Consider the following 26,273-nt stretch of genomic DNA (forward strand, 5'->3'; position numbering starts at 1 on the left):
CACATGCCGTACAGCCCGAGAAACAATTCAATTACTGCATGAGTCATTTCCTGGTCGTGTAATTTCCCATTTTGGTGATCAGATCATGCAATTTAACGCCGTTGGACTTTTTTCTTTGGGATTTTTTGAAGTCTAAGGTTTATGCCAACAAGCCCACGACCACCCACGCCTTGAAGGAGGAAATTGAGCGCTGTATCAACGAAATTCAGCCACATTTATGCAAAACAGTCATGGAAAATTTCAACAAAAGAGTGCATATGTGCCAGCAAAGCTGTGGAGGCCATTTACCCGATATGCTATTCCATATATAACCCTATACTGTATACTTTATGAATCAATAAAAAATTTACAATTTTTAATTATAAAACTGTGTTTTTTATCAAAATTACTTCTTGCATGAATTTTGGGACACCCTTTAAAAGCCGCATATTGCGATCATATTTCGATATATTATAATTTTCCAAGAGGAGATTCCACACTTGTCAAGTTACGATACATTTTCTCTCCGGGACGCAATGTCCCGGAGACCAAAACCGCTGTCGGACCATTCGTTTGAATATATTAGGCTGCCTTCGCAGGTAACGCGGTTCAGTAAGACTGAGCATGACAATTGATCCGACTGACAGAGGAATCTTTGTGTTTCTACAATCGACTTTTTGTCTAGTTTCTAGTTCCTAGTTTCCCTACAACGGAAAATCGAGTCGAGTCTCTTTTGTTAGCTTGTAGCTTCATATATCCGAAGGTTACTCGTGTGTTATTTTTGTGAAATACGCGAGGTAGTAAAGTGGTTACTGCCTTACACTGTATATATACGAATATATACACGACGCATGAGTTAAATCGTTTAGAAAGCTCGAACTGTCACGTGCGAGATCTTTAATCTTCCGTCAGCGTCGAAGTTATGATACGACCGACGTGTCGCGTGCTGAGACCCGCATAAGCAGCTCCGGTTAGGAACATAAAATCAGATCAAAATATAAAACAAATCGCGATAATTGACGCCCATAACATCCATTCTTAGACCGGCGATTGCGTATATCGAACGACTTTACGCTTGTCAGTTTTATCATCTTCTATCAGCTTCTCTTTTACGATAGTTGTTGCTTGTGTGGAAACGGGAAGATAAGAACACCGATCCTCGATCCGTCTTGATACGTTTGAAGGTGGGGATAAGCAGAGAAAAAGAAAGACAGGAAGAAAGAAAGAAACAAGTGGCCCACGAGTATCTTTATAAGTCGGTTGTTTATATAACTCTAAGTTTCTCTCGCACATCGCGGTAATTATTTCATAAATATGTTGCGTAATTTCTCTCTCTCTTTTTTTTTTTTTTTGCGGTGGGTACAACAACGTGGCAAGTCGGCTCGAACGAAACCGGATCCGACATTTACCAATACGCCGATTCTTGTAACGCTCGTACGCGCTGGAGTTATCGATAAACGGAGTTGCTCGAATTGCCAGTTGATTTCGCGTCCTTTCTGATCCTCCGTCAGCAATGAGACATTGTCTTCATTGATGCGCGATCTACATGTTATAACGAGATTTTGCTTCGTATGAGCAAGCAATGAATCGTAAATGCGTAACGTGAGCCATGTGACGTACCTAAACAACATATTGTACATAGATATATACATATCTTATCGGATATGTTGGTGACGCTACGACGTATGTGTATTAAAACAATCTTCCCTCTCGATAATGTATCGATGACTTCTCAAGCCGTTTGTCGCCTTTCCATAAGGGAAGCGGAAAGATCTGAGACTTCCAGGAACTTTTCACGACAAACACATTCGTGTAATTCTCTTGGACTTTGCGATCTATTAAAAACTCACAATCTCGAAACTCAGAGATTGGAGTAATTTTCCGAGAGTCATAATATCGAAAATCTAATACCGAGACAATCTCCCGAAATACAGTTTTACCGAAATATCGGGGTATTTTCGGGGAATCGTTTTACTCTTCAATTTTTTTCGCATTTTTCGTATTTTTCGAACGATACACATCCATCTCTTTTTGCGCAAGCCTCGTCTAGTCCAGTCAGTTGACAAGCACGTTCGAGCAAATAACGCTGATTACTTTCGCCGGAGGTAGTTTTCGGTGTCGATCTGCGGAGTTGAGACGCGGAGGGAGACGCGCGTATGCAGCGCATATGTCGCGCATATTACGCACTCGTGATGAGCCGCGTAAAGATACGGGATAATCCATGTTTAACGAGGTGCTTGACTCTATAAACGGCGGAGAGAAGAGACGTAAAAAGGGAGCGACTCGCCTTAAAGACTGGAACGGTTAACAAGAACAATAGGGAATAGAGTGGCTTCCTTCGAATAATTACTACTCCCGAGACCTTTTCCTCCCTCGTGCGCGTCTCTAGTTGTCTTTTAGTGGCGCAATCACGCGGCTGTGCACACATAGAATAGCCTTGCCTCTTGCTATTCTTGTACCGCCCCTAGACGCAGGTCGAACGAGGCCGAGCGGATTCTTCACAATTTCGCGAATAAGTTCAAATTCGCTATTGTAATCGAACGCAAGTAGAATTGGTCTTATTACCTACGCCACCGGAGATTTTCTAGCTTTATTTTTAATCGATGAGAATCAAGATCATTATTCCACATTATTAAATCTTATTTTTCATTATCGCGACAATGGGTCAATTTGTGCAACTTGGCGAATTGAAAATAAGCTTCTCGTCGCTCCAGGCAGGAGTTGTCGAATTTGAGAGACGAGCTTTCCTGCTCGTGGCGAAGGAGCAGTCGACATGTATCAGAAACCTATCAAATGAAGAAGACCGAATAAGGAAACGACGGAAGGAGCTTCGCCGGTTATTTCACGAGGACGTACGCGCGCTGGTAGGAAAGTGCGCGCGTCGTTAATTAGTCAGAAGGTGACGTATCATAACGGACGCTTTCTAATACGAGTGGCACCGGTTTCGAGCCCGCTGCTTATCACTCGGCAATTAACATCTGTTCTGGTTTCGCCTTATAATCATTATGAAACTCGGATGCAACACGAGCATCAGGAACGGGCGCTCGTGCCCGAGGAAAACACAGCTGGACACGCGACAAATCTCGACCCGATCTCGATCTCGAATCGCGCACGGCAATCGCGTACTCTCCTGCGGCTGGAAGGCACGGAATAACGAGCCTTTGCGCTCCATTTATATATGCACCGCTTATTTCGAGGTAATTTAACTATCAAAGAATTGGCGACGATGGGCTCTCTCGGCAATAACTCGTATTCCGTCGTCCGTATCTCCATTCTCATTGGAATTGATCGTACATTGGAATCGGTCCGTCCGTCATTGAATTATCGTCGATCGGCCGAGCGAATGCTGAAAAAGAAAAAAAGAAGAAACTGAAGATACAGAAGACGACGGGGAAAAAGTATGATAAGGAATAACCGGAGATCAGAATAGAAACAAAAAATAAGGAATAAACCGAAAAGCAAACGAAGTGGACTCTTCGATATGAAACTTTCACATCTTCAGCCGGAAAAAATATCTTCGTCGCTTCTATTATTCAAGTTTTACTACTCGCGAATTATACCTTAATTAACTTTCTTGACACTCTTTAACATGTTTTTCTCACATATACTAAATGCAATTTATAAGACTGAAAACCGTTGTTTGCTTTCTTGCCTGATATCGCTTCATCAGTCGGATATCGCTTGATGTTCGTGTTGTTACTAACATCAACCTGCATTATCATCATCAGCTTAATGGAAATTACCCGAAGTTATGTCTAATTAAATCAATTTCCGAGGAGAGAAGAACCTGATTGTTCGGTCCGCTTCCTTCACGTCGGAGGATGCACCGTTGCAATTACGGAAAGGACTCTCGCTGAAATTCTTCTCTTTCTCACGAAGAGTAACCTCGTGTTGATACGACGAGTTTTACATGCCGTTCGATTACGAGCAAATCGGCAAGTCGTCGCAAGAACACCCAACGTTGCGAGACAGGCTCCCTTCGACAGCACCGAAATCAATGGCAGATTGCTCGCGCGTTAAACGCGACGAGGACGATAGCGTAGGTACGGTAAAACGCCAGCAGGGCCGGCGGGGAGAACGAGAAACGAGAACGTAATTATCGGTACTTGGACGCTGACGAGATGATTGGTTGTCACATTAGCGCAACGCGTGGGAGGATCGGCGTGCCCCATCACGGAGAGCGCAGCGGCTTTCAAAGCTCCGCAGCGCGGGGCCAAAGCTCTCGTCGAGCCTCGAGAGAGAGAGAGAGAGAGAGAGAGGGGGGGGGAGGGGGGAGAAAGAGAGAGAGAGAGAGCAGCTGCTGGCGAGTACCGATCGCTCGTTTTCGCAGTTTTGGTCCCGCTGTCGCTCGTTTCAATTTATTTCTCTCCTCTCTTTTTTCTCTTTTCTTTTATATCTTTCACGTCGCTCTCGGGCGACGTCGGCAGCGGCGGCGGAACCACATCGCGTAAAAGTAAAAGTGGCCGCTTTCATTTTATGGGTTTCGCGTGCAGCGGCGAAAGGGTAACACGCCGCAACGGACGTTTCCCCGTTGAAATACGCCTTCCTTAGCGGCGAGCGAGTCTACGACCTCGAGAGAAAGAGAAAGAAATCCAGCGAGATCACGGGATCGTGGCGCAGGAATAATTAGGTGGGCCCGCGTCTACGTGTGTATGTGTGTGTCGTCCCCGTGGTCTCGACGAGAGAGAAGAAAATGAAAGCTCGCGAGTCGTCTTGATTCGCGCCGAAATTACGGCTCCTTCTGACGTCCGACGCGACGCGGCGAAAGGGAGAGATCTCTCCCTCGCGAGGATGCGCGGGATGGACCCGCCGACACTCCCCGACACGTGCACGTTCCTTTGTTTTTCCCGTGGACACGCGTGCATTTCCCCGTCCACCGACATAGCCGTGCGAGCTTAATACGGTATTTAGCGAGTTCATCGTTGCAGCTCCAGAAAACGCATTAACGCTCGCTGACGTATGTGCAACGTACGCGCTCTCCTCGTCGTCCGCGGTGCTGTAGTTGCGTCAAATTAGGTCATTTCGGGGCAGCAGCAGCAGCAGCAGCAGCAACAGCAGCTCGTGCTCGATGACGAGCAAGCACGCCGCGCGCGCACGCTGCGCTGCTGCGACCCGTTCGGCGGACTTTTCGCGAGGTCTCGCGTTACCCTCGCTTCGAGCCTCTAATTGCTCGGACCGCCGTTTCCTCGCTCTGGGAGATGACAGCCCTTTGTCGCCGGTGATTGCAATCAACAGGATAGACGCGCTGCTAAAGTTCGCTGCGATTCTCGAAAATTACGGATCAGCTTTCCTTGCGAAGGAACTCGATAAGAGCGAAAATGTAGCAAATATCAACCGTACGAAATGTACAGTTATGAAATGCCGATATCCTCACTTCATAACTGCTAATATTTCCAATATTTTTCGTCCTTTGCCGTTCGACATCGTGAACATACGTTTTTTTCTTTTTTTTTAGGAGTTTTGAAAAATTCCAAGGATATTACATTTCTTTCTCTTTTTCACGTGAATTTTTCCTTTGGTCATGTTATTTCAGTAATGCGTGAGTAGTAGACTGTCAGTGAAATTTATTTCTCTAAGGAATATAGTAAATTTTGTAATAGTGGACTTTGCTTCCTGAAATATAAATGGCGAATATGAAAGGGACGGATAATAAGCTAAAACGGAATATATATCGCTGCACGTTCTTCGATTACAAAATTCTACAGTGGTTACTGTAAAATTCTCTCTGTGCGACATACACGAGAGGGTCCGGAGAGACAGATATCGACTCTTTTCCTTTTGAGCTACGGGAAAGCTACAAGGTGTCCCAGAATCCACGGCCTTAACTTTATCGAGCGATGCTCTCCGAGCAATTTGAGGACAGCTTTTCCTTGGTAGAAATGTTCATCTTAGCATTATTTAATACCTACGCCTACGGCGTCCTTTTAATTTTTAGCATGACATTTTCGTAGCTAAGCCCTGGATTAAAATTCTATTAAGGTTCACTTAAAATTAATTGAAGAAAATAATTCTGTTTATCCATCTGCTCCCTCAAAGTTTGTCCCTCAAAGTCGCCGAACTTTCACTTGCTTTACCGATTGTTTATATTTCGGGAACTGTCGATGCCTCGTAGCGCTTTCGTAGAAGATCAATTACCTTAGAAGTTGCTCAGAGAAACGTGAATGCAGGTCGCAAGCTTTGGGACATCCTGTACATAGATTATTCCGGAATTATCGTAGGATATTTTAATAGCGTATTCCGGGAGTTATGTGATCGGATTCGGAAATTCGCGCACGAAAATATCGAGGGCTCGATCGTTTCCCCGAGTTATGAGTGCGATCATAACGCACCCGTTGCAGCGTTCAGCCGTCGTTCCGTGTCGATTACGCTTCGGCGCATTCGCGACAGCGCGATGGTCTCGTCGGTGCTTAACGATTTAACGAAATTGATACGATGAATCCCGGCACTTTGGCGACGCGCTCGCGAGGAGTCGCGATAATGTGAAAGCCGCCGAGATTGGAGTCGAGCGAGCGGATTTATCAAAGCGACAAACCCGACACGTTCGTGAGCGGCTGTCGTGAGATTCTTGCACGCGGTCACTTCGTACGGCGAATTGTTCCTTGCACATCAAACAACACTTTCTTTCCGTTCTTGAAAGAAAGAGCGATGGGAAACTTTCGCTTGCGTTTTGTATGTCAAATCAATGAGACGCGTCGATGAGAGAGATAGCTCTGATCACCGCTGGTGACCTCAATGGCAGTCGGTGTATCAGCGTGTTCGCGTTTGTGTGCGCAGGGAACTCCGCCCGCAGATCACCTCGTGTTTCTTTCACGTATAATCCTGCAAAGCAGATATCGGTTTCTAATGTGGGCGTAGGAGAGCAAAATATTTGCCATCCGCGCGCGCGCGCGCGCGGCGAAAGATTTCATCCGCACAACGCGGCCTGCTCCATTCATTCACTCATTCGCCGAGCTTGAACAGCTCCGATCAATCTGGCGGAACAAGTTGGTGAAACCGAACACGAGATACCCTTATTAGTCCTTTCACCCGGTGACCTGATTTTTCGCGGCATGCTTCGCCGTCTCGTCAGCACCGACGTCCGGTAAGACGCGCAACACGGTGGCGGCGGCGCGCCTATATCAAACGGTATCGAACTAAAAATACTTCTTATGTCCGTTCAACAGGTGTTCGAGATAAGAATGTCAACGCGGCCGCTAAGTAATCCGCGTGCGGCAGGTACAATGGAAATCGACCTGATCGCGCGTATGCCTGGCCAACTGTGTGTTAGGCTGGGATTATAGCACTTCTTCTCGCGAAACGATGCGTCATGTAATACGACTGTCTTGTTTGACATGTAAGCTCTAATGCCACACAAACACACACACACACACACACACACACATATATACACATTCACACACAGCCGCTCACTCGCTCGCTTGCTTTACTCATCTCCAGCAACTTCGTGAGAAAACGAGGCATGGTCGTTTACAACCCTTCGTGTCTGAGCCGTTACGAAAGCGCAGTTTCTGCTATATTATTCTCACATAATTGGAGAATCACCGAGAAGCGCGTTTGGATCGGAAACATTCTCAGTTCACGTGCACTTGGGAATGAGCGTGGACGGGTCAGTTCGTTTTGTCCAATAACGTTGGACGTGTAATTCGATGTTTTCCGTTTGCTTTGATGTTTTCAAGAAACATTTTAATGCGACATGTTACAGTCAGGACCCTCGGGTAAATCAACACGTCAGTCGCCACATTGTTCTGCGCCAGTTTCTAAATTGTTTCAATGCTCTACCGAAATTTGGATCACCAAACAAATACATTTCCATTGTAAACAAACGTAATTCCCGATAGATACACTAGCCGCCTCGTTTCACTGAATACCTATTAGTTGTGTATTTAATTTATTATATGCGCTCGTAAATATTTCATATATAAATCAATGAGACGCGGGTGCTATTATTGCGCCGGTCTCACTGGTGACCCCAATGATAGTCAACGTATTAACTAATAGAGTTTATTTAAAAGTCTCCTCACAGAGACCACCTCATTTTTTTATAATTATATTTTTTACAATTATGCAAAACAAACTGGATAACGTAGGCATAGAAAAAAATATTTGTTGTTACGCATATGCAGAGAGTTGGAAAATACAACGCGTTACTTGCAATCGTAACAAGTTACTGTCTTCAAGTAACGGCATTGTAACGACATTATTTTTTTTTTTCGCCAACAATGGCCAAGTTATTGCGCTTTTTTGGAGGTAACGACAATGGATATAATCTTTTATCGTTGCGCCGGTCCCTCGCGCTGCGTTACACGTATGACGCTGTTAGCGAACGTGTTAAAAAATAAGCACAATTTACTCGGGCAATATTCCAATTGAGGGGACAAATTTTCATTCCACTTGGCGGACTACGGTGGAAACGGCACGAATCACGTAAGAGACAACGAGAGTTCTGGGGAAGCCGCGATTAAAAGGAGGCGAATATTGGCGGATATGCCGCGTCTTTCATGACGCCCGCATAAAGGAACGTCTGTGTTGCTCCGATCTGTCTTCGTGAAACTCGATACCCCCATCGTGTACACACGACGGAGACGACAGTTCACATGTAGCGAGCTTATAAGTATTCCAAGTGCTGTTCGCGAGTCATTATGTCATATTCCGTGATGTATCATAAGTATGTTTTGTAACGACGTACAATACTCGCATAGATATCTCGCGGATAAATCGACAGGAGCTCAAACTTGATGTTTATTCGCAGCTTATTGACTACAACGACTAATATATATTACGTAACATGAGCAAGACAAAAACAGTCTAAGAAGATCGAGTCGAATTCGCAGCGTTATCGATTGATTGCCGGTAGTTCGATTGAATTTTCCTCAGAATTTTCACATGCACAACTGAGCGCAACGTTCTTCTCTTTCATTCTTTCCAAACGAAAATATCCTAGAAGGTCAACGTGCATCGTCTCGAAAAATGGAAAACTCGATATTGGGGAACTAAAACAATTTCCCGAAACATGTTGTGCAAAATAACTGTAAATACAATTTTGCTAAATTCAAATAAATGAATACTAATGTATCCGGCCGTACGCAACGAAACAATTGCAATATTTCGAGAAGTTGTCTCGAATTTCGTATATATTTGAACTTCAGTATTATGACTTTTCAGGAAATTATTCCGCTTTTCAAATCTTTCTATATTTTTTCCCCCGAATATTTTTGTGACACTCGGAGTTCTCTTTCAGTCGCTGTTTATCTTGATTTTCTCTGATCTGATCGACCGATTGTTTACCACACGTTTCAGAACAATACAATACGCTTTTGGCCTTGAATTAATCGATCATACACCTCGTTTATACACAGAGGAAAATATCATTCTGCTACCAAGGAAAGCGATTATCTAGTTTACTTTCTTTCCTTAAATAATGTTTATCTTCAACAAAGAATATTTTCTTGATAATAATCTTAAAATATATTTTTGATATATGATCTGAAATATATATAAGTATATATTCATCACAAATTTGAGCGAAGCTCATTATGAAGTATTCAAAAGAATTTCTTCTCTCTCTCTCTCTCTCTCTCTCTCTCTCTCTCTCTCGAATATCACAAAACTTATACTCTATACAGGGAAAAAGCAAAGTGGACTTTTATTTTAACGTAATATTCTTGATCAAAGTAGTAAACTTATTAGGATTCAGAATGTATTTTGAGCGATTTGAGTGAATTGCTTACGAGTGAACTTGTGATAGATTTGCGGATATGCAAATAACTGTTCATTATTAAGCGAGTGTAGCGATGAACACGTGACTCGGATGGGAAATTCTAGAATTCACAAAGGATTGCGTAATTTCACGTTACACGAGCGTTCGTCGATGAATACTTGCTCGGCGGGATAATTTGCATTCTCATTGTGCTTTTTCTTATTTTGCAGAATAAAACGGATGCCGATGTCATCAAAGTGATTGCCTACATTCTTATCATAGCCGGCGCCCTCACGTTCATCATCAGCTTCCTCGGTTATTGCGGTGCCATGTTCGAGTCTAGATGTCTTCTCTGTGTCGTAAGTCCGTTCTAATAAAACTTATCGTATCGTTTGTCATCATTTACATCGCTCATCGAATAAAGGATGAGAAGAATTTCCCCGATTGCGCTATCAAACAGACGAATGGAACGACCGAAACCGATCGGTATACGCATCCTGATAGAACGTTATCGTCGTTTCAGTCGCAGCACAGATGCAGATGCCAGTACTTGACGAGGCTCAACAAAATTTTGCTCGACGAAACCGATAGTTGATTGGATGAAAAGTTACTTAAACGATCGTCGGTATTTTTGTCTTCCCGCAAGAAATCACTCGCTATTAACATCCTCGCGCGACTCTTCTTGGCGAAAAGTAAATTCTACTTCGCAAATTAATTCGGGTGAAATCAATTGAGTTAAACATACATCAATCTGCAGTCGATTGAAGGTCATGAGAGCCTCAACATATAGTCTCGTTTTTAAGTAATTGCTCGTGATTAAATATCCGAGAGCCTCGATATAAATTTCGTTTAATGATTTACATAATTGTTCAATCGAATAAATTTTTATTCGAGCGGAAGGATGTATTCGTCAATCACGGATACGACCGAATGCTTCTATTCGTTATTCATTATTCGATTAACATTTGTTCCATCGTTCTGGGGGCTGTTAAAGAAGCCAATGCTCGATTCGTTATTTTTGATCGATTGATTTTATTTCGATTAAATTTCCTCTCTTTTCTCTTCTTCATTCACGGCATAACGATAAAGCGGATGCGTTTCACGGACGAAAAATACAGGGACGCTTTTCTGTGCTTGCAGTATGTCATTCTAATCGCACTGGTTTTACTCCTGGAGTGTATCGCAATTGGACTGGCTTGTGGATACAAAGATGTGCGTATTCTTCAGCGATTGTTATATCTGCGAATTTGTTCTAATCATATGTCACCAATGATTGTGTTAATCGCAGTGCGAATGCGCCCGTTGGGGAGTAAGCGACAATCCTCTCCGGCATAGCTTTGAGATAAATTGTAATACGAAATTCTTACGCACACACAGACCGAGAGAAATACGCAGAAATTCTGGAAGTCAACCATAAAGTACTACGCGACCAGCGCCGATAAAGCCGAAACCGTGACAGTCGCATGGGACGGTATCATGAACCAGGTAAGGTCGTTAATTGTCGCTTTAATCGGCGCGTTAATGCTATCCATGAGCGCGATTAACGCGAACTAATGCGTGAATTAATTCCACACGGAATCTTCCGCTTTTCATCCGCCTTGCGTGTGTAAGCGCGGTTAATCGCCCAGGTGGAATCGCTAACTGCACAGCGCTCTGGTGAAAGTTGCTGGTATCGCTCTATCGTGTTCACCGTCGCGTATCGTACAGAGAGTTCGGTGTTATTCAAATCACACACAGTTTTTTGTCGATAGACATTTTCAAGTCAATTTGTCATCGAATAAATTGTCGAGTGAGACGCCTTCGGCTTGACGAGTAAAATGCATATATTCAATGTTTGAGCTAATGCGTCGTCTAATAAATTAATTTCGTCAACTTGTTCCTCCGACCGCTTGTAATATTTTCGATTGCGGAGCCATGGGAGGAGGAGGGAAGAAAATGAAAGAAAAATATATTTTATAAGTCATAGAGTATTCAGGAGCATGCAAGATGCTGACACGAATATTTTCAGTTCCATTGTTGCGGCGTGGACAATTATCGAGACTTCGGCGAAAATACGAACTTCACCGCGACCGGAAAAATGGTTCCCGAGGCCTGTTGCATAAAAGAGAACGACGTTCTGAAGGACCCTTCCTGTCCAATCAGTCCCACTGCCTCAAACTCGTATTACGAAACGGTAAGTTGGTGCCGTGCTTTATTGTTACGTTTGACAGACGTTCGAACAGCCGTCTATAAAATGTGCAAACTATTCGGACGACGCGTCCGAATCACTTCGGATACTTGAGTGCTTCGGATACGTGAGTTGCTGAAAGTCTTGAGAAATTTCGAGTGGGGCTTCGAACGCCTCGAAAGCTTGGAAAATCTGAAATGTCTACGTGCTCTGACGATGAAACGTACAGTGAACTCTGTATGCTCATGCGAGGAACGTGTAGATGTATATGATTCGTATACGTAGATGAATCATATAGTGACAGTGGTCGACTCTCTCCGGACTTTCGAGCGCTCGAAGTAATCCGGATCTTGAGAATTTTCAACAACTTCTGACTTCGAGTAACATTCGAGTTGAGTCGAGACTCTCGTCATATTGTGTATTCCGAGCGATTCAACGTGTCCCCCCGAGCTCATCATTAACTAGTGCCACGCACCACCTAACACGTTAGCATAATTGCCACTATGTACGAGTGGAAATCGCGCGGACGTGTGCTATTCACGTACAGCATACTTTCTCTTTGACAATTTTCTATGTTGACTCGACATTGGCATTGCGTGCTCCTAACCCTCGCGCGCGTGTCGAGGCACCCGTAAAGATATACCCAAGCAGATAGTCTCACGTTATGCGTGATAGCATCTTCCTCATTCCGTGGTGAAAAGCGTCAAGGTAGAGTCGTGAAGTTAAAAGTTGATATCTCACGAGATATCTCGCAATTGAGAGTGCGTGAGATTGGAATATATACGTCGATACGACTAGAATACATCAAATACGCTAAAAAAAGAATAAAGTGAGACATAAGAGAAAAAATGCGTTGTACAATCAAGAGAAGCGATGTATGCGAGAAAAGTACACATAGGATGGACATGTTTTGTCCCGAGAAATGAAAGAATCGAAATTCAGAACCTGGAAGAATTTTCATAATATTGAAATTCAAATATCTCAAAACAACATTTTGCAATATTCGAGAAAAATATATTATTCGACAATATCTTAAATAAGGAAATATCTTAAAAGTATTAAGTGAGATAGGTATGAAATCAAACTTTCAAGATGTTGATCCAATGCTCATTGTCCACCGGGATTATACTTCGAAGAACAAGAAGTAAAGTTTCTTTGTACTGAAATGTATGGTTTCACGGGGATTAGCCTGTGACAATGTCAACTTGACGCTCTGTATAAACTGTTCGTTTATATTTGCAGGGTTGCTTCGAGGCCATAATAACCGCCATACAGGAGAACAAGGCGATAGTGATCAGCGTGGCTGCTACTCTGCCTTTAATCGAGTCTCTAATCATTATTCTGGCGCTGTACCTAATCTTCTTCCACTGGCGTCCGCAACATGGTAGGCTCGGTGTTAAAGTCAGTTACTAAATCCGGTAGTGTGAGCGCGTGAGAGTAACTTACGATTTTCGCTGAACGACCGCTGCTTCGGCCGTTTAGTAGGGCTGCCAGTTCTGTTCATTGACGGTAAAATGTGATCTCTTTGACACTTTGCAGTTTATCGATGCGTAGAACCTTCTGGCAAGGAGTAACCTCGAGAGCAGAATGTGCTAAGCTTTCTGCCATGAAAAGAACGCAGTTCTTTTTCCTTTAAGGACTTCGCGAATACCTCGACTGTGTTTGTACGTGTATATATACATATATACATACATACATACATATATACATACCATAACCATAACCATACATACGTAGATATTAAAAAGTACCTCTGTACTATATACATACATATATATATATATATGCATATATATATACATACATGTACATACGTGTTTCCAACGCAATGGCGACGCACTCCGGTAGCATCGTACCGCATCGTGTATTCTGACTGCGTATAAATCTCGTAGCTATGGCGTGTGTAACGAATATCGAAGGGCTGACGATCGGCTGAGCGGGGAACGTTATGTTGCAATTCGATCGGCGAAGCGACGGGCCGGCGGACCGGGGCCGGCGGATTGTGGTCGCGCGACGGATCTCTTCCGATAGCGAGCCCTTCGATTATTCGCTACCACTGGCATGTTGACGTGTCCCCGATCTTAACAGAGAATCGCATCGAGCGGAAAGCGCGCAAGAACGAGAAGGTGTTTCCACCAAACACCTGGGATCCTGTCGGTTGCATGTGCCAAATTTGTCGCGCGGTCAGCCCGTGCCGAACTGCTAACAGCCGTCAAGCTGCGCTTTATCTCGATGTTAAAACCGCCCAGTATATCGAATGGCATTCGCTTCTTTTCTCGCATTCACCGGGACCGAGGTGTGATACACGGACGTCGTGGTCGACGTCGTCGAGTGTTCGTTGATTGTCGTGATTCGTGATTGTCCGACCTTTTTCTCAACGCGCGTGTAGAATCCTTCTGTCCTTAGCAATGCGACAATGGACAAATTAGACGGACAGTTCGTGTCATGAGTATTTGTGCATTTTTCATCTGACTACGAGACTCTGTATGAACGTTTTTTATACAGTTACCGAGTACAAAAATATTGATATATTTGGTGCTCGAGGGCCAAGAGCGCAAGTTCGTAAAGTATTCATCGTTCAAGTACTATTGCAGATTTCTGCTGGAAAACGATGGAAGCTCTTTCGTTTTTTTACGGTACATTCGGTCGTAGGAAAACATTTCGAGAGAGAGAGAAAGAGAGAGAGAGGGAGGGAGGGAGGGAGGGAGGGAGAGAGAGAGAGAGAGAGAGAGAGAGAGAGAGAGAGAGAGAGAGAGAGAAAGAGAGAGAGAGAGAGAGAGAGAGAGAGAGAGAGATTCGCTCATATTCCAAAAAAAAGAAAGAGACGCACGTATAATATTAATTATTAATATTAACGTAATTATTATTATTAACGTAATTCGATGTGTGATATTATTGCGCGGTGTCGTGCGTCATCCATCCGCTTTCAAGCTCAATCGGAAATGACCAATTTTGTACATATCACGCCGGAATGCTCCTCGGCCGTTAACCACAACGTCCAAGTTCTCGCACCCGGAGAAGGTGAATATTAATGAAACCCGAGTTCCACGTATAACAACGTTCCGATTGTTTGTATCGATTACTACGTATTTTTATCTCCTGTATCACTCTCGAGCAACTCGCTTGAATTCTTTCAATCATTGATATTCTGTCCCCGATCACATTTTCCCCGGCATGATATATGAGACCCTCTTACGGTACAATCGCACAATTATTCCCAATATATCTCACATTCCATTGTCCGTTAGTAAGAACCAAAAAGAAAAAAAAAAGTAAAACACAGACAGACTATCGCACAGGTCTTTATTAACATTGACGATCCAAGTGGATCAATAGTGAAAATAGTGTTGTTGAGTGCAGCACAGTTTCACATTTGTGTCCCCTCCCTCCAACGACGAGGCGGACCATCTCTGCCTGCCTCGTCGAGCGCGAGGATCACACAATGTCACACATAGTGTATATCCATCCGAGAAATTACAGTCTATCCTTTATAAAGTAATAGATTCTTCTTACTTTGAAAGGAAAGCATTGACAAATGAACTTGGTTCTTTTAGCTTGTGTAGACGTATCGTCGAGACAGGCCTGGTGAGGTGCCGAAGTAAGGATGATGATGATTTTGATGGGGTTTGGTTTCAAGTAAGACGGAGGTGAAGCTGTCAGTTGACAGTTGACCTCACCTGCCTCGCTGCCCCGGCAGTGTCTAGATATCTGTTACCCACCTTCGAAAGTGGCTGTTCTACAAGCGTTTTTTTTTCTTTTTTTTCTTTCGTGGATTCTGTTGAGGCATGGTAGCTTTGCTCTCTACTCTTGCATGGCCATGCTGTTGTATATAATTTCGACTGAGGGACACAGATACGGAAGGTGAGGGAGAGAGAAAGGCCCGATTGCATCGATTTTACACGCAGTGCAGGCTGTAACAGGTGCGGATTGCTTATTGTTGACGGCTTGCCGGGAAACGAAAGCACATGTCATGTGGAGTGACATTTCGGGGAGCAAATGACGCAAACTCGCAGATTACGAAAATGATAAGTGTGCTTACGCATTAACCAGTATGGCTATTAATGAAGTTGCAATTATTATGTTTCAGCGTCTGTAGTATATTATCTCGACGACGGATCGCTATCGTAGGTAGAAAAAGAAAAGGAGAGAGATATTAATCAAAGCTAAAAGGAATCTTTGCGCTCATAATAATACATATACATAGATACACAGCGTATAAAGATTTCATTTCTTTTCTTCTCATTCCTTTTAACACACGCTTTACGATTCTCTGACTGTGGAGCCAAATGAAATCCTGAGCGGATGTTGTAATCGATGCATTTTTGCAAAAAGAAAAAGCCAACTGTGCAATTGGGCCTATCGCCGTCGTCTTTTTTTTTGCGTTTTATATTTAAGCATTTCGCCGTAAATTTTTATTTCAATAGGACTCACATTCGCGTACTCGACGACTACCGACGACACAAGTTATCAAACGCACGTGGCTAAATCATTTCTGCTCGATGTTGCCATATGCGATGACAATATCGACAATTCCTTTTCTTTTTCTTTTCTTTCTCTCTTTTGGTTTTTCCCCCCTTTTCCACTAGTTAGAGTAGTTTAGTCAGCAATTTCTATTGTCTCGATGTTGCAAACACACTATATGGTATCTAACAAATAAATCACAAGACGAAGAATCTCATTCGCGTTTACACGTAAAAGAACATAAAACGTATTACTGTGTAAAATGAAAGATGACGTATAATTTCGAAGAGAAATTTATGTCTCGAAACTCATAATGTGTATTAGTGTACCTTGAATGTTTAACAAAACTGTATACGCTATCTCTGTACGTATGCGCACCAAGCACACGCAGGGGGTAAAAGTAGAGGACTCTAAGACTGAAGATTCAAGAGATGAACTTGAAAGCGCGTTATAACGAGTTTACTACGCGGACTACTACGGAGGAATCAAAAGTGTCATTCCCGGAATATTGTTTCCAAAGCATCACAGCGAAGAATTCACCTTGCACGAATTCGAGGACTCGCCCGAATTCGAGTGACTAGGTGGCGATCGCACCTATTCTTCAAGTAAAATTTCACTCCGAGAAATTTAGAGAGTGACACATTATATTATACCTGACTTATTACCGTGTGTACATTATATTTACTACTGTAATTATACCGTATATATTATACCTGAGTAGAATATATTTTTGTAGTTTCGCGACGTATCGATTGTGCGCGATACGTTATGAGCGAACGTGCAAGCTTCCGTTTTTTGCTTATTTCGGCGACGGCGACGGTTGGAAGACGGGTGGAAAGGGAGGGTAAAGAAATGCTCGCAGATAAATTGAGGAGGGAGGGGGGACGCATATTCTCGATAATACGATTACTTACGCTTTGTTTTCAGTACCTGAAATTTTCGTAGATTTAACGACGACAGATCGCGCGACAACTCTCTCTTCTTCAGAGACTGTTGCCATTGTTGTAATCCGTGGATCGCATGGTTGTGCGTTGAATTGTGTGTGGTATTGACTCGACGCGAAGGCTACTATACGAACTACTATAGTTCATGTTTTGTGCCGGCGTGCGCGTACGTACAACGCAATTGATGATAAACGTAAAAGATAAGAAGAAAAACACGAAAGAGGAAAAAAAAGCAATTGGACGCGGTAGTTTTACAATGCTCTTTTACACATACATAGCTACTAATTGTTCATGCCACACATTCTAGACATTTTCGTTTCCAGTGTTAACTTGTTGGTGCTGCTGTTGACGAGGCATTAAGAGCATGGAACTGTTGAGTAGTGCCTCCTCCTAGCACGTTGAGCCCTTTGTGCTCCTGTGCCTTGCTTGCTTGAAACTCTAGCCGCTAGCCCAGCCTAGGCTAGCTGAGAAGTCGGCCAACAGATACAAAATCCTGACGCTTGTACAACGAAACGTTTCGGGAGATACGCTCTGGCAGTGACGTAGAAGATATTTTCTAGGCGACACTTATATATATATATATATATATATATATATATATATGTGTGTGTATGTGTGTGTGTGTATGTGTGTGTGTGTACATATACACACACACGTACACATCCTGTGCTTTTCTTAAAGAGAAGCCGATTCTATACGCACCGCAGCGAAAATACAAAAAGAGGGAACAAGTACAAAATTATTTTAATACAACTTTCGCTATAGAGAGAAAGGTCCGTCTTTGAAAAAGAAAGAGATAGAAAAAGAATAATGACGAGAGAGAACACATATCCTAAGTTATATATTTTGAAATATTGTGACTTGTGAAGTATGTGCTCTAGCCGCACTTGTATATAATTGTAAGAAAAGTAACTATTGAATTATAGCAGATACGAAATATCCCTACGTCACTGTTGATTGATAACGTTTCGTAGTTTCTGCTAAGTGTTTATATATTGCGGAGGTACAAGCGTTTAAAATAACCAGCCAGTAGATATATCGTATCTTCGTATTTACCGCGAGAGCGACAACCCGATAACGAACGCTATTATGTAACTACCTTTTCCTTTCGTTCTCTGCGGTGTTTGTCGTCTACCGATCATCGTGAAAGAATGTCGATAATGGATATAGCAGCTGTGTACATACGCATAAATATTTTAGATGCTTGTATCATATAAAAACTCGGAATACTCACGCGCTTCGTCCATTCAGAATGGACAGTGGAATATATAACGAGACACGTAATCGTAACGAGAAACCGATGTATACTTTTTCTCAATATATTTTCTGTATATTATCCATTCCTTCTTCTTTTTGTTTTCTAACATTCTTATTGCGTTCAACGAAAAATTGTGTAAAAGCTTCTCACGTACATAATAGCTTTACACTCGAAATAGCAGTCGGGAAGAGAGAGAGAGGGGGGGGGGAAAGAGGGTGAAAATGAGGGAGAGAGAAAAAGAGAGATACATGCGTTATTGCCAAATACTAAAGAGTTCATGAAATTAAGACATAAATATTTTTAGTAAAACAAAACAAGAAAAATGATATTGTTAATGCGAAAGATAAGGAAATTACATACATAAAATCCTATAACTTATTTACATAAAGAAACTCTCATATATTTATATAATATATTTTGACTTCATGATGTATGCTTCTCTAGTTTTGTATTTTCCTAATGTACCTGGTTAATAAGTGGTCAAATGTAGCAAACAAATGTTTGAACAACGGCGGGGCTGCGTCATTGCTAACAGCGCGCGCGCGCGCGTATATTGGAAAGAGAATTTTATATATTTATCTTGTGTATATATCGCGAAGTCAAAGTATCACACATTTGTATTAAACATGAACTCACTTTTCTTTGTCAATTGCCGTGTATGAAAATGTGCTGCACATCATCGTTCTCAATGAAGGAATAACGATCAAACCTCCTTTTACCTCTGAAATACGTGCATTGAACTTAAAAAAAAATATATATATATATATTACACGAGAAAATATTTTATTATAACGTATACATATACATAGCACAGACTAATTGGAGGATTGAAGTATTCTCTCATTAATTCATTAGTTGATAGTTAAAAACTATGATATGTAGCAAAATGCTTGTTTTTATAATGTGCAGTTTAATTTAGAAGTGAAGAACACATTTTTTGCATGCTACGCACTATAAATATTTATATTTATTTTTAAACGTTTTTATAGTTGTTCATCTTGAAATAATGTAAAGGTTTCTTCTATTGCAATCCAACCCCTATACAGAGAATAACAATAGCATAAGTATAATCCAGAAGTGATCGTATAAATTTCTCTCTTCGTATAATGTCTATATCACGAAATTTAAAGGAATGCAAGATGAGATAGTTTGAAACAATAGAACTTGTCTCTCTGTCGTTCTCACATCACAATTTGAAGTATATTGCATTTTTCATTACCACAAAATTGCTTGACGTCGAAATAAATAGGGATAAATTGCAATATAGATAACCTGATTCTTGCAATGCAGTTTAATATAGAGTGTTCTATAATATTGAATGTATAAATTTCAGAAAAGCTGTTTATCACCAACAAAAGATTTAAAAACATGAAGTCTAAGGCATCAGTTTAAGATTTTCTCTAGAATTTATGGAAATCGAGCCAAGATTAATGTGACTTTAAGCGTTTATTCTGGAATTGCGATAAAATATTGTATAAAGCGCATATTATAGCTATATGCTATAATGTTGTAATAAATTTAGCGTTATTCTCTGTAAATTTATAATAACATTTATATTGCGTATGTTTTTGGCACTAAAGTAAGATGCAGTAAGTTGTTGCAAAAAGTTATTTTTCTAAATTGTACTTGACATATTACATTGATAGAATCGAGAGCAAATCACAAAGCGTAATGTATGGTCAAGGATGCAGGATATTATTTAATTCAACTTGAACAAAAGTTTAAGATGTTTGGTAATATTCGTCTTTGTTTCAATACAGTTAGAAGTTTTCACAAGGTATAAGTGTGTATCAAGATATATTCAAATTTTTTATACAGAGACTGAGAGAGATACCTGACCTAAAAGAGTGTATATATTTGAGATGTGATTAGTGATATACAATTGTATTCCAATGCATTATTACATATATATAATATACATTAATTATGTTAAATATATATTATACATACAACACACATACACACACATGCGCGCATATATATATATATATAAATAAAAACTGTACAATTGCATATATTAAGAATATAGTATGATCGATTGAATATTACATGTTTTTATGTAAAAATAAAGCTGTACACATACACATTCACACAGAACCAAAATAAAGATTTTATGTTATTCATAAAATGCCATATAAGATATATGTTCCGGAATGCGTGTGCCATAAGAGAAGCGAGCGGAGCCCGCCGGTTCTGCATGGCGGGCGGCAAGGATTCCCGGCGCCGGCTTTCTCGTAGTCGGCGCAGCGCTCCGGTCTCTCGTAGACGAGCGCGCGGCCGTCCCGTCGATCTCCCCCGCCTGGCGAGTAGCTCCAGCCGAGGCCGCTACGAGGCGTACACCACGACTCTGCAACCCGCGGACAAGAATCCGCCAAACGGTCAGCTCTTCGACGCCGATTGTGGCAATCTCTGGTAGCTGGTCTGTGTGACTTATAGCGCCCTTCTTTACCGACCTGCTCTAGGCTTTCTTGGTGCAGTGTTTCGCGCGTAGTAGAGATTCGAATCAACGCACTATACACTCTGCTGAGTTGACGGCGGTGCTAATACACTCTGCTGGATTGAGGCTTTATGGTGAGAATCGCCGATTTCGTTTTGAGTTCGCAGTCTTTTGTTCGCCTCCGTGGTGGTTGGATGTGGTTCTTGTAACTACGCATATTTTTTTGATCGTGGGTACTGCGTACGCGCTGTCCCTGTTTTTCTCTTTACATCATACTACTGGGAAATGGCGTATGGACATTGCTGTATTTAGTCCGGCGCCATATAACGAATAACGAATAACGAAGCTTTGAGTTCGCTGCGTTGCCACGAGTCAGGAGCGAGTTAGATCGCCTCCGTGTGGAAGTGGTGAACTCTCTTTCCGCGTGTCCGTCGAGGAACTCGGCAGCTATTAGGAACGGCGTGGCCGTCTCCTTAGGAGTTTGCGAACTCTCTCTTACCAAGTATCCGTCGCGGATCTTGGTGATTTCAAGAGCGATTTCTTCGAAGTGATCGCTTCTTCGAAAGCTCTGAGCTCTCGGTCCAAGCGTCCGCAAGACTGGCTAGTCGCCCAGGAGCAACTCAGTTCGCCTCCCGCGTGACAAGAGCTCAGCGCTTTCTTGTGCATCTCCACGGCTCTCAGGACCGTGGCAGATTGCTTGCCGTTGAGTCCGAAAGGGTAGGCCTTCCAACGAAGGTCGTTTCGCTTTTGCGCTCGTGGACGTATTTGTCACGAGTATTTTTCGTTCTCGTTTCTCAGCTCGGATTTACGACCCGAAGAGGCCGTACGAGACCTGAGTCTACCATCATCCCTGATTTCGATCCTTCTGATAAGGGCGTCCCGACATCCGCGCATTTTCGCTCCAATATACAAAGGCGCAAACAATATACAATATATTGATCATTTTTAACCCAAAAATGTGTAAGAGTAAGAACTTTTTGCGCAGTTATCAGTTTGTAAATTTTATATGTTAAACAATGTCTCTATTACAATCGACTTCACATTTATTTGCACAAAATCTCATGACTATTTGCAATTTAAAAATATTTGTTAAGTAAAAATAATGCAAGTTTTAAAGCCGGGATCGTTGGCAATTTTTTTATGTATCGAATAGTTGTAACGGCGGAACTCCGCGGTTCGGTCGTTGCTACGCGTTTTGCTCGGACAAGGCTCGTCGGAGTCCGGGTTCGGTGAGGAAGAAAGCAGCGAGACGTTTGATAGTAATATAAATATGTTAGATTTATTTGAGAGTCAGAAAAGTACAAGAGCTCGGCCCCGAAGGCGTTGTCGCGGGTTGCGTTTACTAGGCGCGTCGGTACGGTACGATGCGGTGCGGTGCGCGGTACACGCGGGTTTACGGACAGATAGGCCTCGCGGTAGGCGGGGCCTATTGCGCGACGCGTGTAGATGGTAAAGACGGTAACGGCACGGTGATATGTCTCGCCTCGCGACGCTGGGCGTCTCGAACAATTATTGCCCAATACTCGGCCTCGCAATCGCTCGCGCAAAGATGGTCGCCGGATCGGAGATTTCGACTCTCGGTCGAACACTCGCACGCGAGTCGCGAAAGATGCGAAAGGCTTTCGTCCGTCGGGGCCGAGGACTCTCGACGGAGAAGGCGCACGCACCTTTCTTCTTCCCTACGTTCGTGACGGAGAGCGACCAAATGCTGCAGACACTCAGCGAAGACGGCGGACGCACCGTCCCGGGTCCTTGGTCGCTAGACGGATCGCCCAGAGGCTGAGCACGCTCAGCGGAGTTCGCCGGCGGACGAACCCCAGGCTCGGGGCGGCGGGTAAAGGCTAGAGACGGTCGAGCACGCTCGACTGAGCTCGCGCACGCACGAGCCCAGGGGCTCGATTCCTGACGGCGTGCGAATGAGATGCGCATACGAAAATTGTAAGATTAAACGAACTTGCCAAGTGAAGTTCGATCTTAATTATGCCTGGTATCTCGTCCGGATGGATAAACTATGTAGTCATGCCCCTGCATTGCGTTATCAACAGCGTTCACAATATATATAAAAAATAAAAATTGCCGCACAGCCAGCGGCAGCATTTATTTGGTGTCGTCCCGCATCCCGCGGTGCCCCGCGCCCATTCCCCTCATTAAGTTTAAATCTAAAGAAGGCAAATCGTTGACCAAAGTTGGGGAGGGTAAAACAAGACGTGCAAGTCTTGAGGGTGAGGAAAGTCCATCCGGACGAGACACCAGGCATAATTAAGATCGAACTTCACTTGGTAAGTTCGTTTAATCTTACAATTATGCCAAAGTGTCTCATCCGGATGGATAAACTATGTAGATGTTCAAAGAATGGAGAAAGGGCACGATTTGCCATATAATCAACTTTATAAAATAAAGAAGAAAGCACAATAATACGTTAAATAACACTTAAGATAAGAGAACGGAAGTGCAAAAATCTGTCGAGTTAAGAATCGGTCGTTGATAGAAATTAACGAAAACCTGGGAGTCACCCGACCAGCCCGCAGAGCGTTTAATTAAATCAAGAGACACGCCATTCTTAGCCGCAAGAGAAGTGGAAGCATGGCGAGTACTATGGGCTGAAAAAAGAGCTGTTTGTACGCCACAGAACTCCAGACCTTGTCTAATCCAACGACTGACTGTCTGCACGCTAACAGGCTGGTGAGGTTTCTTACAGGATATAAGTAAAGCATCGCAAAGCGATGGACGCAAATCCAAAGTAATATTTAAATAATGTTTTAAGGATAATACACAGAGATGGGCGATCGGAGAAACGAGAAAACATTAATAATGATTGTGATCGTCCCGGGGCCGATGTTTTAATACGGTCTGGGATACGAATTAAAAGTTTATCCTGTGAAAACTGAATTTGTGAAATTTTAATAGAGGCTATCGTTTGAGCGCGCTGACCCGAACCAAGGGCTAAAAGAAGAATCAGTTTCATGGTAACCTTGTTGAGCGGAACTGAATCGTAAGGAAAAATAGTCGCTAAATGAGAAATTACCGGTGCCGGATCCCAAATAAAATCATAACGGGGTCGCTGAGGTTTTACGAAACTGGCTCCTTTACAAAATCTTTTAACTAAAGGGTGGTCCCCAATCTTTTTGGTAGAAATGAGAGATCCCTGAACGAGTCGTATTCAGAGTATAATACGAACCGACATGAAGCAACTTCAAAGATAAAAATTTTAGAAAAAGGGGAATGTCTGGAGAAAATGGAGAAATCTCATGTTGGTGACAAAAATCCCACCAAGCGGAGCGGACGGGTGTATTGCTTCAACGTAGCAGGTGTCAAAGAGGCGAGAATAGTATCTAAGGCGGAGGATGGGACTGACTGGGACTGGAAGGCTTCCCGGATAACTTCCCTACCACCAGGGAAAGGTTTCGCCACTCTGGATGATGATCCCTAAAAGGATAAGATAAAAGGGAATAGGACGGTGGCAGAAAGATTGGTTTAGAAATTAGCAGGCGGCAGAAAGTGGGGAACCATGGTTGTGAAGGCCACCAAGGCACAACAAGAACGCCGATAGCTTTATCATCAATAAATTTCCGTAAAACACGAGAGAGCAAGATAAACGCAGGAAAAGCATAAAAATGAAAACGATGCCAATCAAGAGTAAAGGCATCGATCGCCCATGAACCAGGATCGGGAAACCAAGAGACATAGAGATCATTCTTAGTATTAATGGCGGATGCAAAAAGATCGATAGCAAAAGGACCAAAATGTCGATCAATTAACTGAAAAGCACAGTCAGTAAGAGACCATTCAGTGTCGGTGTCAGAAATACGCGATTCGTTGTCTGCGATAACATTGTCTATGGAAGCAATGTAAGACGCGTAGAGGAAGATATCACGTTCCTTGCACCATTGCCAAATATCGCGAGCTATCGCCGAAAGAACAGGGTACTGAACAGAACCGAATCTGTTAATATAAGAGAGAGCAGTGGTGTTATCAATCCGCAAAAGAATATTACAATGACGAAGATGAAAGGCAAAACAACGTAAAGCATTAAAGACCGCTTTCAATTCTAAAACATTGATATTGTTGTGCCCACGCCTTTGGGGAACGTATTGTTCCCACGCTCTTGGGAGAAGACTGTGAAGAAGGCATATAGAGAATGTTTGACAGCTGTTATCGTTGTCAAGGAGTTTGTTTACTAACAACTAGAGTAGAGAGTCGCTCTAGTCCTGTCACGGCGTACGGACGTAAAGCGAATTCGTGCGATTATTTTGAGATTGATTAAGATCCGTTTTTCTTGGCTGTAAATAAAGCTTTTCTCGTTTAGTTTATCCCGAGTTATTTCTTTCACGCGCGGGCACAACAATATGAAGAAGATGATCCTGAGCCGACCACCAGCCATACGTACGCTGATTATCATAAGCAGCACCCCAACCTGTGAGCGAGACATCAGAAAAAATTTCGCAGGCGAAGGAATCGGACCGGATAATATTATGCTGAGATGAATCAGAAAATATTTTATGCCACCAAGTAAAATCATCGAGAAGAAAAGAAGGAATGGACATTTGCTTGGAGTAATTGTTTGAAGAAGCTTTGAGAGCAAGAAACTTGACGCGTTCAAATTGTTTAATATACAGGGAGCCATAACGGACCGCCGGACACATCGCAACTAAAGAGCCGATGAAACTCGCGAAGTCTCGGATGAAGCAATGGGACGTATGTGCCATGCGATGAATAAGCGACAGCAGCTTACGTCTTTTTTTCAGGTGGAATAGTAAGGCACTGTTGAGTAGAGTCAAACAGGAAACCCAGATAAATACGCCGAGATGAAGGCTCGAGGTGGGATTTAGAGTAGTTAATAAGAAATTCCAGGGATGTAAAAAGCTGCAGCGATGCTTTAACATTTTCTCGGCACTCTTGAACCGACGCCCCTAAACATAATAAATCATCAAGGTAAACCACCGATTGGAAGCCTTGCTCTCGCAAAATTCGAACTACAGGCCGTACAATTTTAGTAAAAATAAAAGGCGCCGTTAAAAGACCAAATGGTAAAGACGTAAATTCGTAACATTTACCCCGCCACTGGAAACGAAGAAAACGGCAATGTAAAGGATGAATAGGGACGAGCAAATAAGCGTCCTCAAGGTCCAAAGTAGCCATTTGAGAGTTTGGTAGCATAAGACGCACAACAGTACGCCAATCTTCCATTTTAAAGTGTGGCGGGGAAAGAAACGAATTCAGGTCCCGTAAATTTGAAATAAAACGCTTTCCACCGGAAGCTTTATCGATGAGGAAAAAGGAGGAGAGAAATTGGTTTTTCTGGAAGGTTTAAAAAAAATTTAACAATTAGT

The 26,273-nt window shown here is 42.7% G+C and overlaps 1 protein-coding gene across 7 annotated transcripts in view; it reads left to right on the top strand.

The window, feature by feature from the left end:
* The window catches only part of Tsp66E (Tetraspanin 66E), a 35,229-nt gene extending 14,808 nt beyond the window's left edge, over positions 1-20,421 (top strand). Inside the window, exons 4-10 of one of the 7 annotated variants that reach the window (XR_849955.3) lie at positions 9,907-10,035; positions 10,817-10,888; positions 11,054-11,161; positions 11,685-11,849; positions 13,086-13,227; positions 13,383-13,507; positions 19,840-19,927. Coding sequence is in view for 4 of the 7 variants with exons in the window: in XM_011145100.3 (XP_011143402.1) it covers positions 9,907-10,035; positions 10,817-10,888; positions 11,054-11,161; positions 11,685-11,849; positions 13,086-13,227; positions 19,840-19,898 (675 nt within the window). In the remaining 3 variants the exon portion in view is untranslated. Of the gene's footprint in view, positions 1-9,906; positions 10,036-10,816; positions 10,889-11,053; positions 11,162-11,684; positions 11,850-13,085; positions 13,228-13,382; positions 13,508-15,397; positions 18,705-19,839 lie in introns of those variants that run through there. The other 6 variants (XR_003112819.1, XR_003112820.1, XM_025298094.1 and 3 more) reach the window with 6 other exon arrangements.
* Positions 20,422-26,273: the final 5,852 nt, after the last annotated feature.

This window comes from Harpegnathos saltator, unplaced genomic scaffold (assembly GCF_003227715.2).
Source record: "Harpegnathos saltator strain DR-91 unplaced genomic scaffold, Hsal_v8.6 scaffold204, whole genome shotgun sequence".
Taxonomy (NCBI): domain Eukaryota; kingdom Metazoa; phylum Arthropoda; class Insecta; order Hymenoptera; family Formicidae; genus Harpegnathos; species Harpegnathos saltator.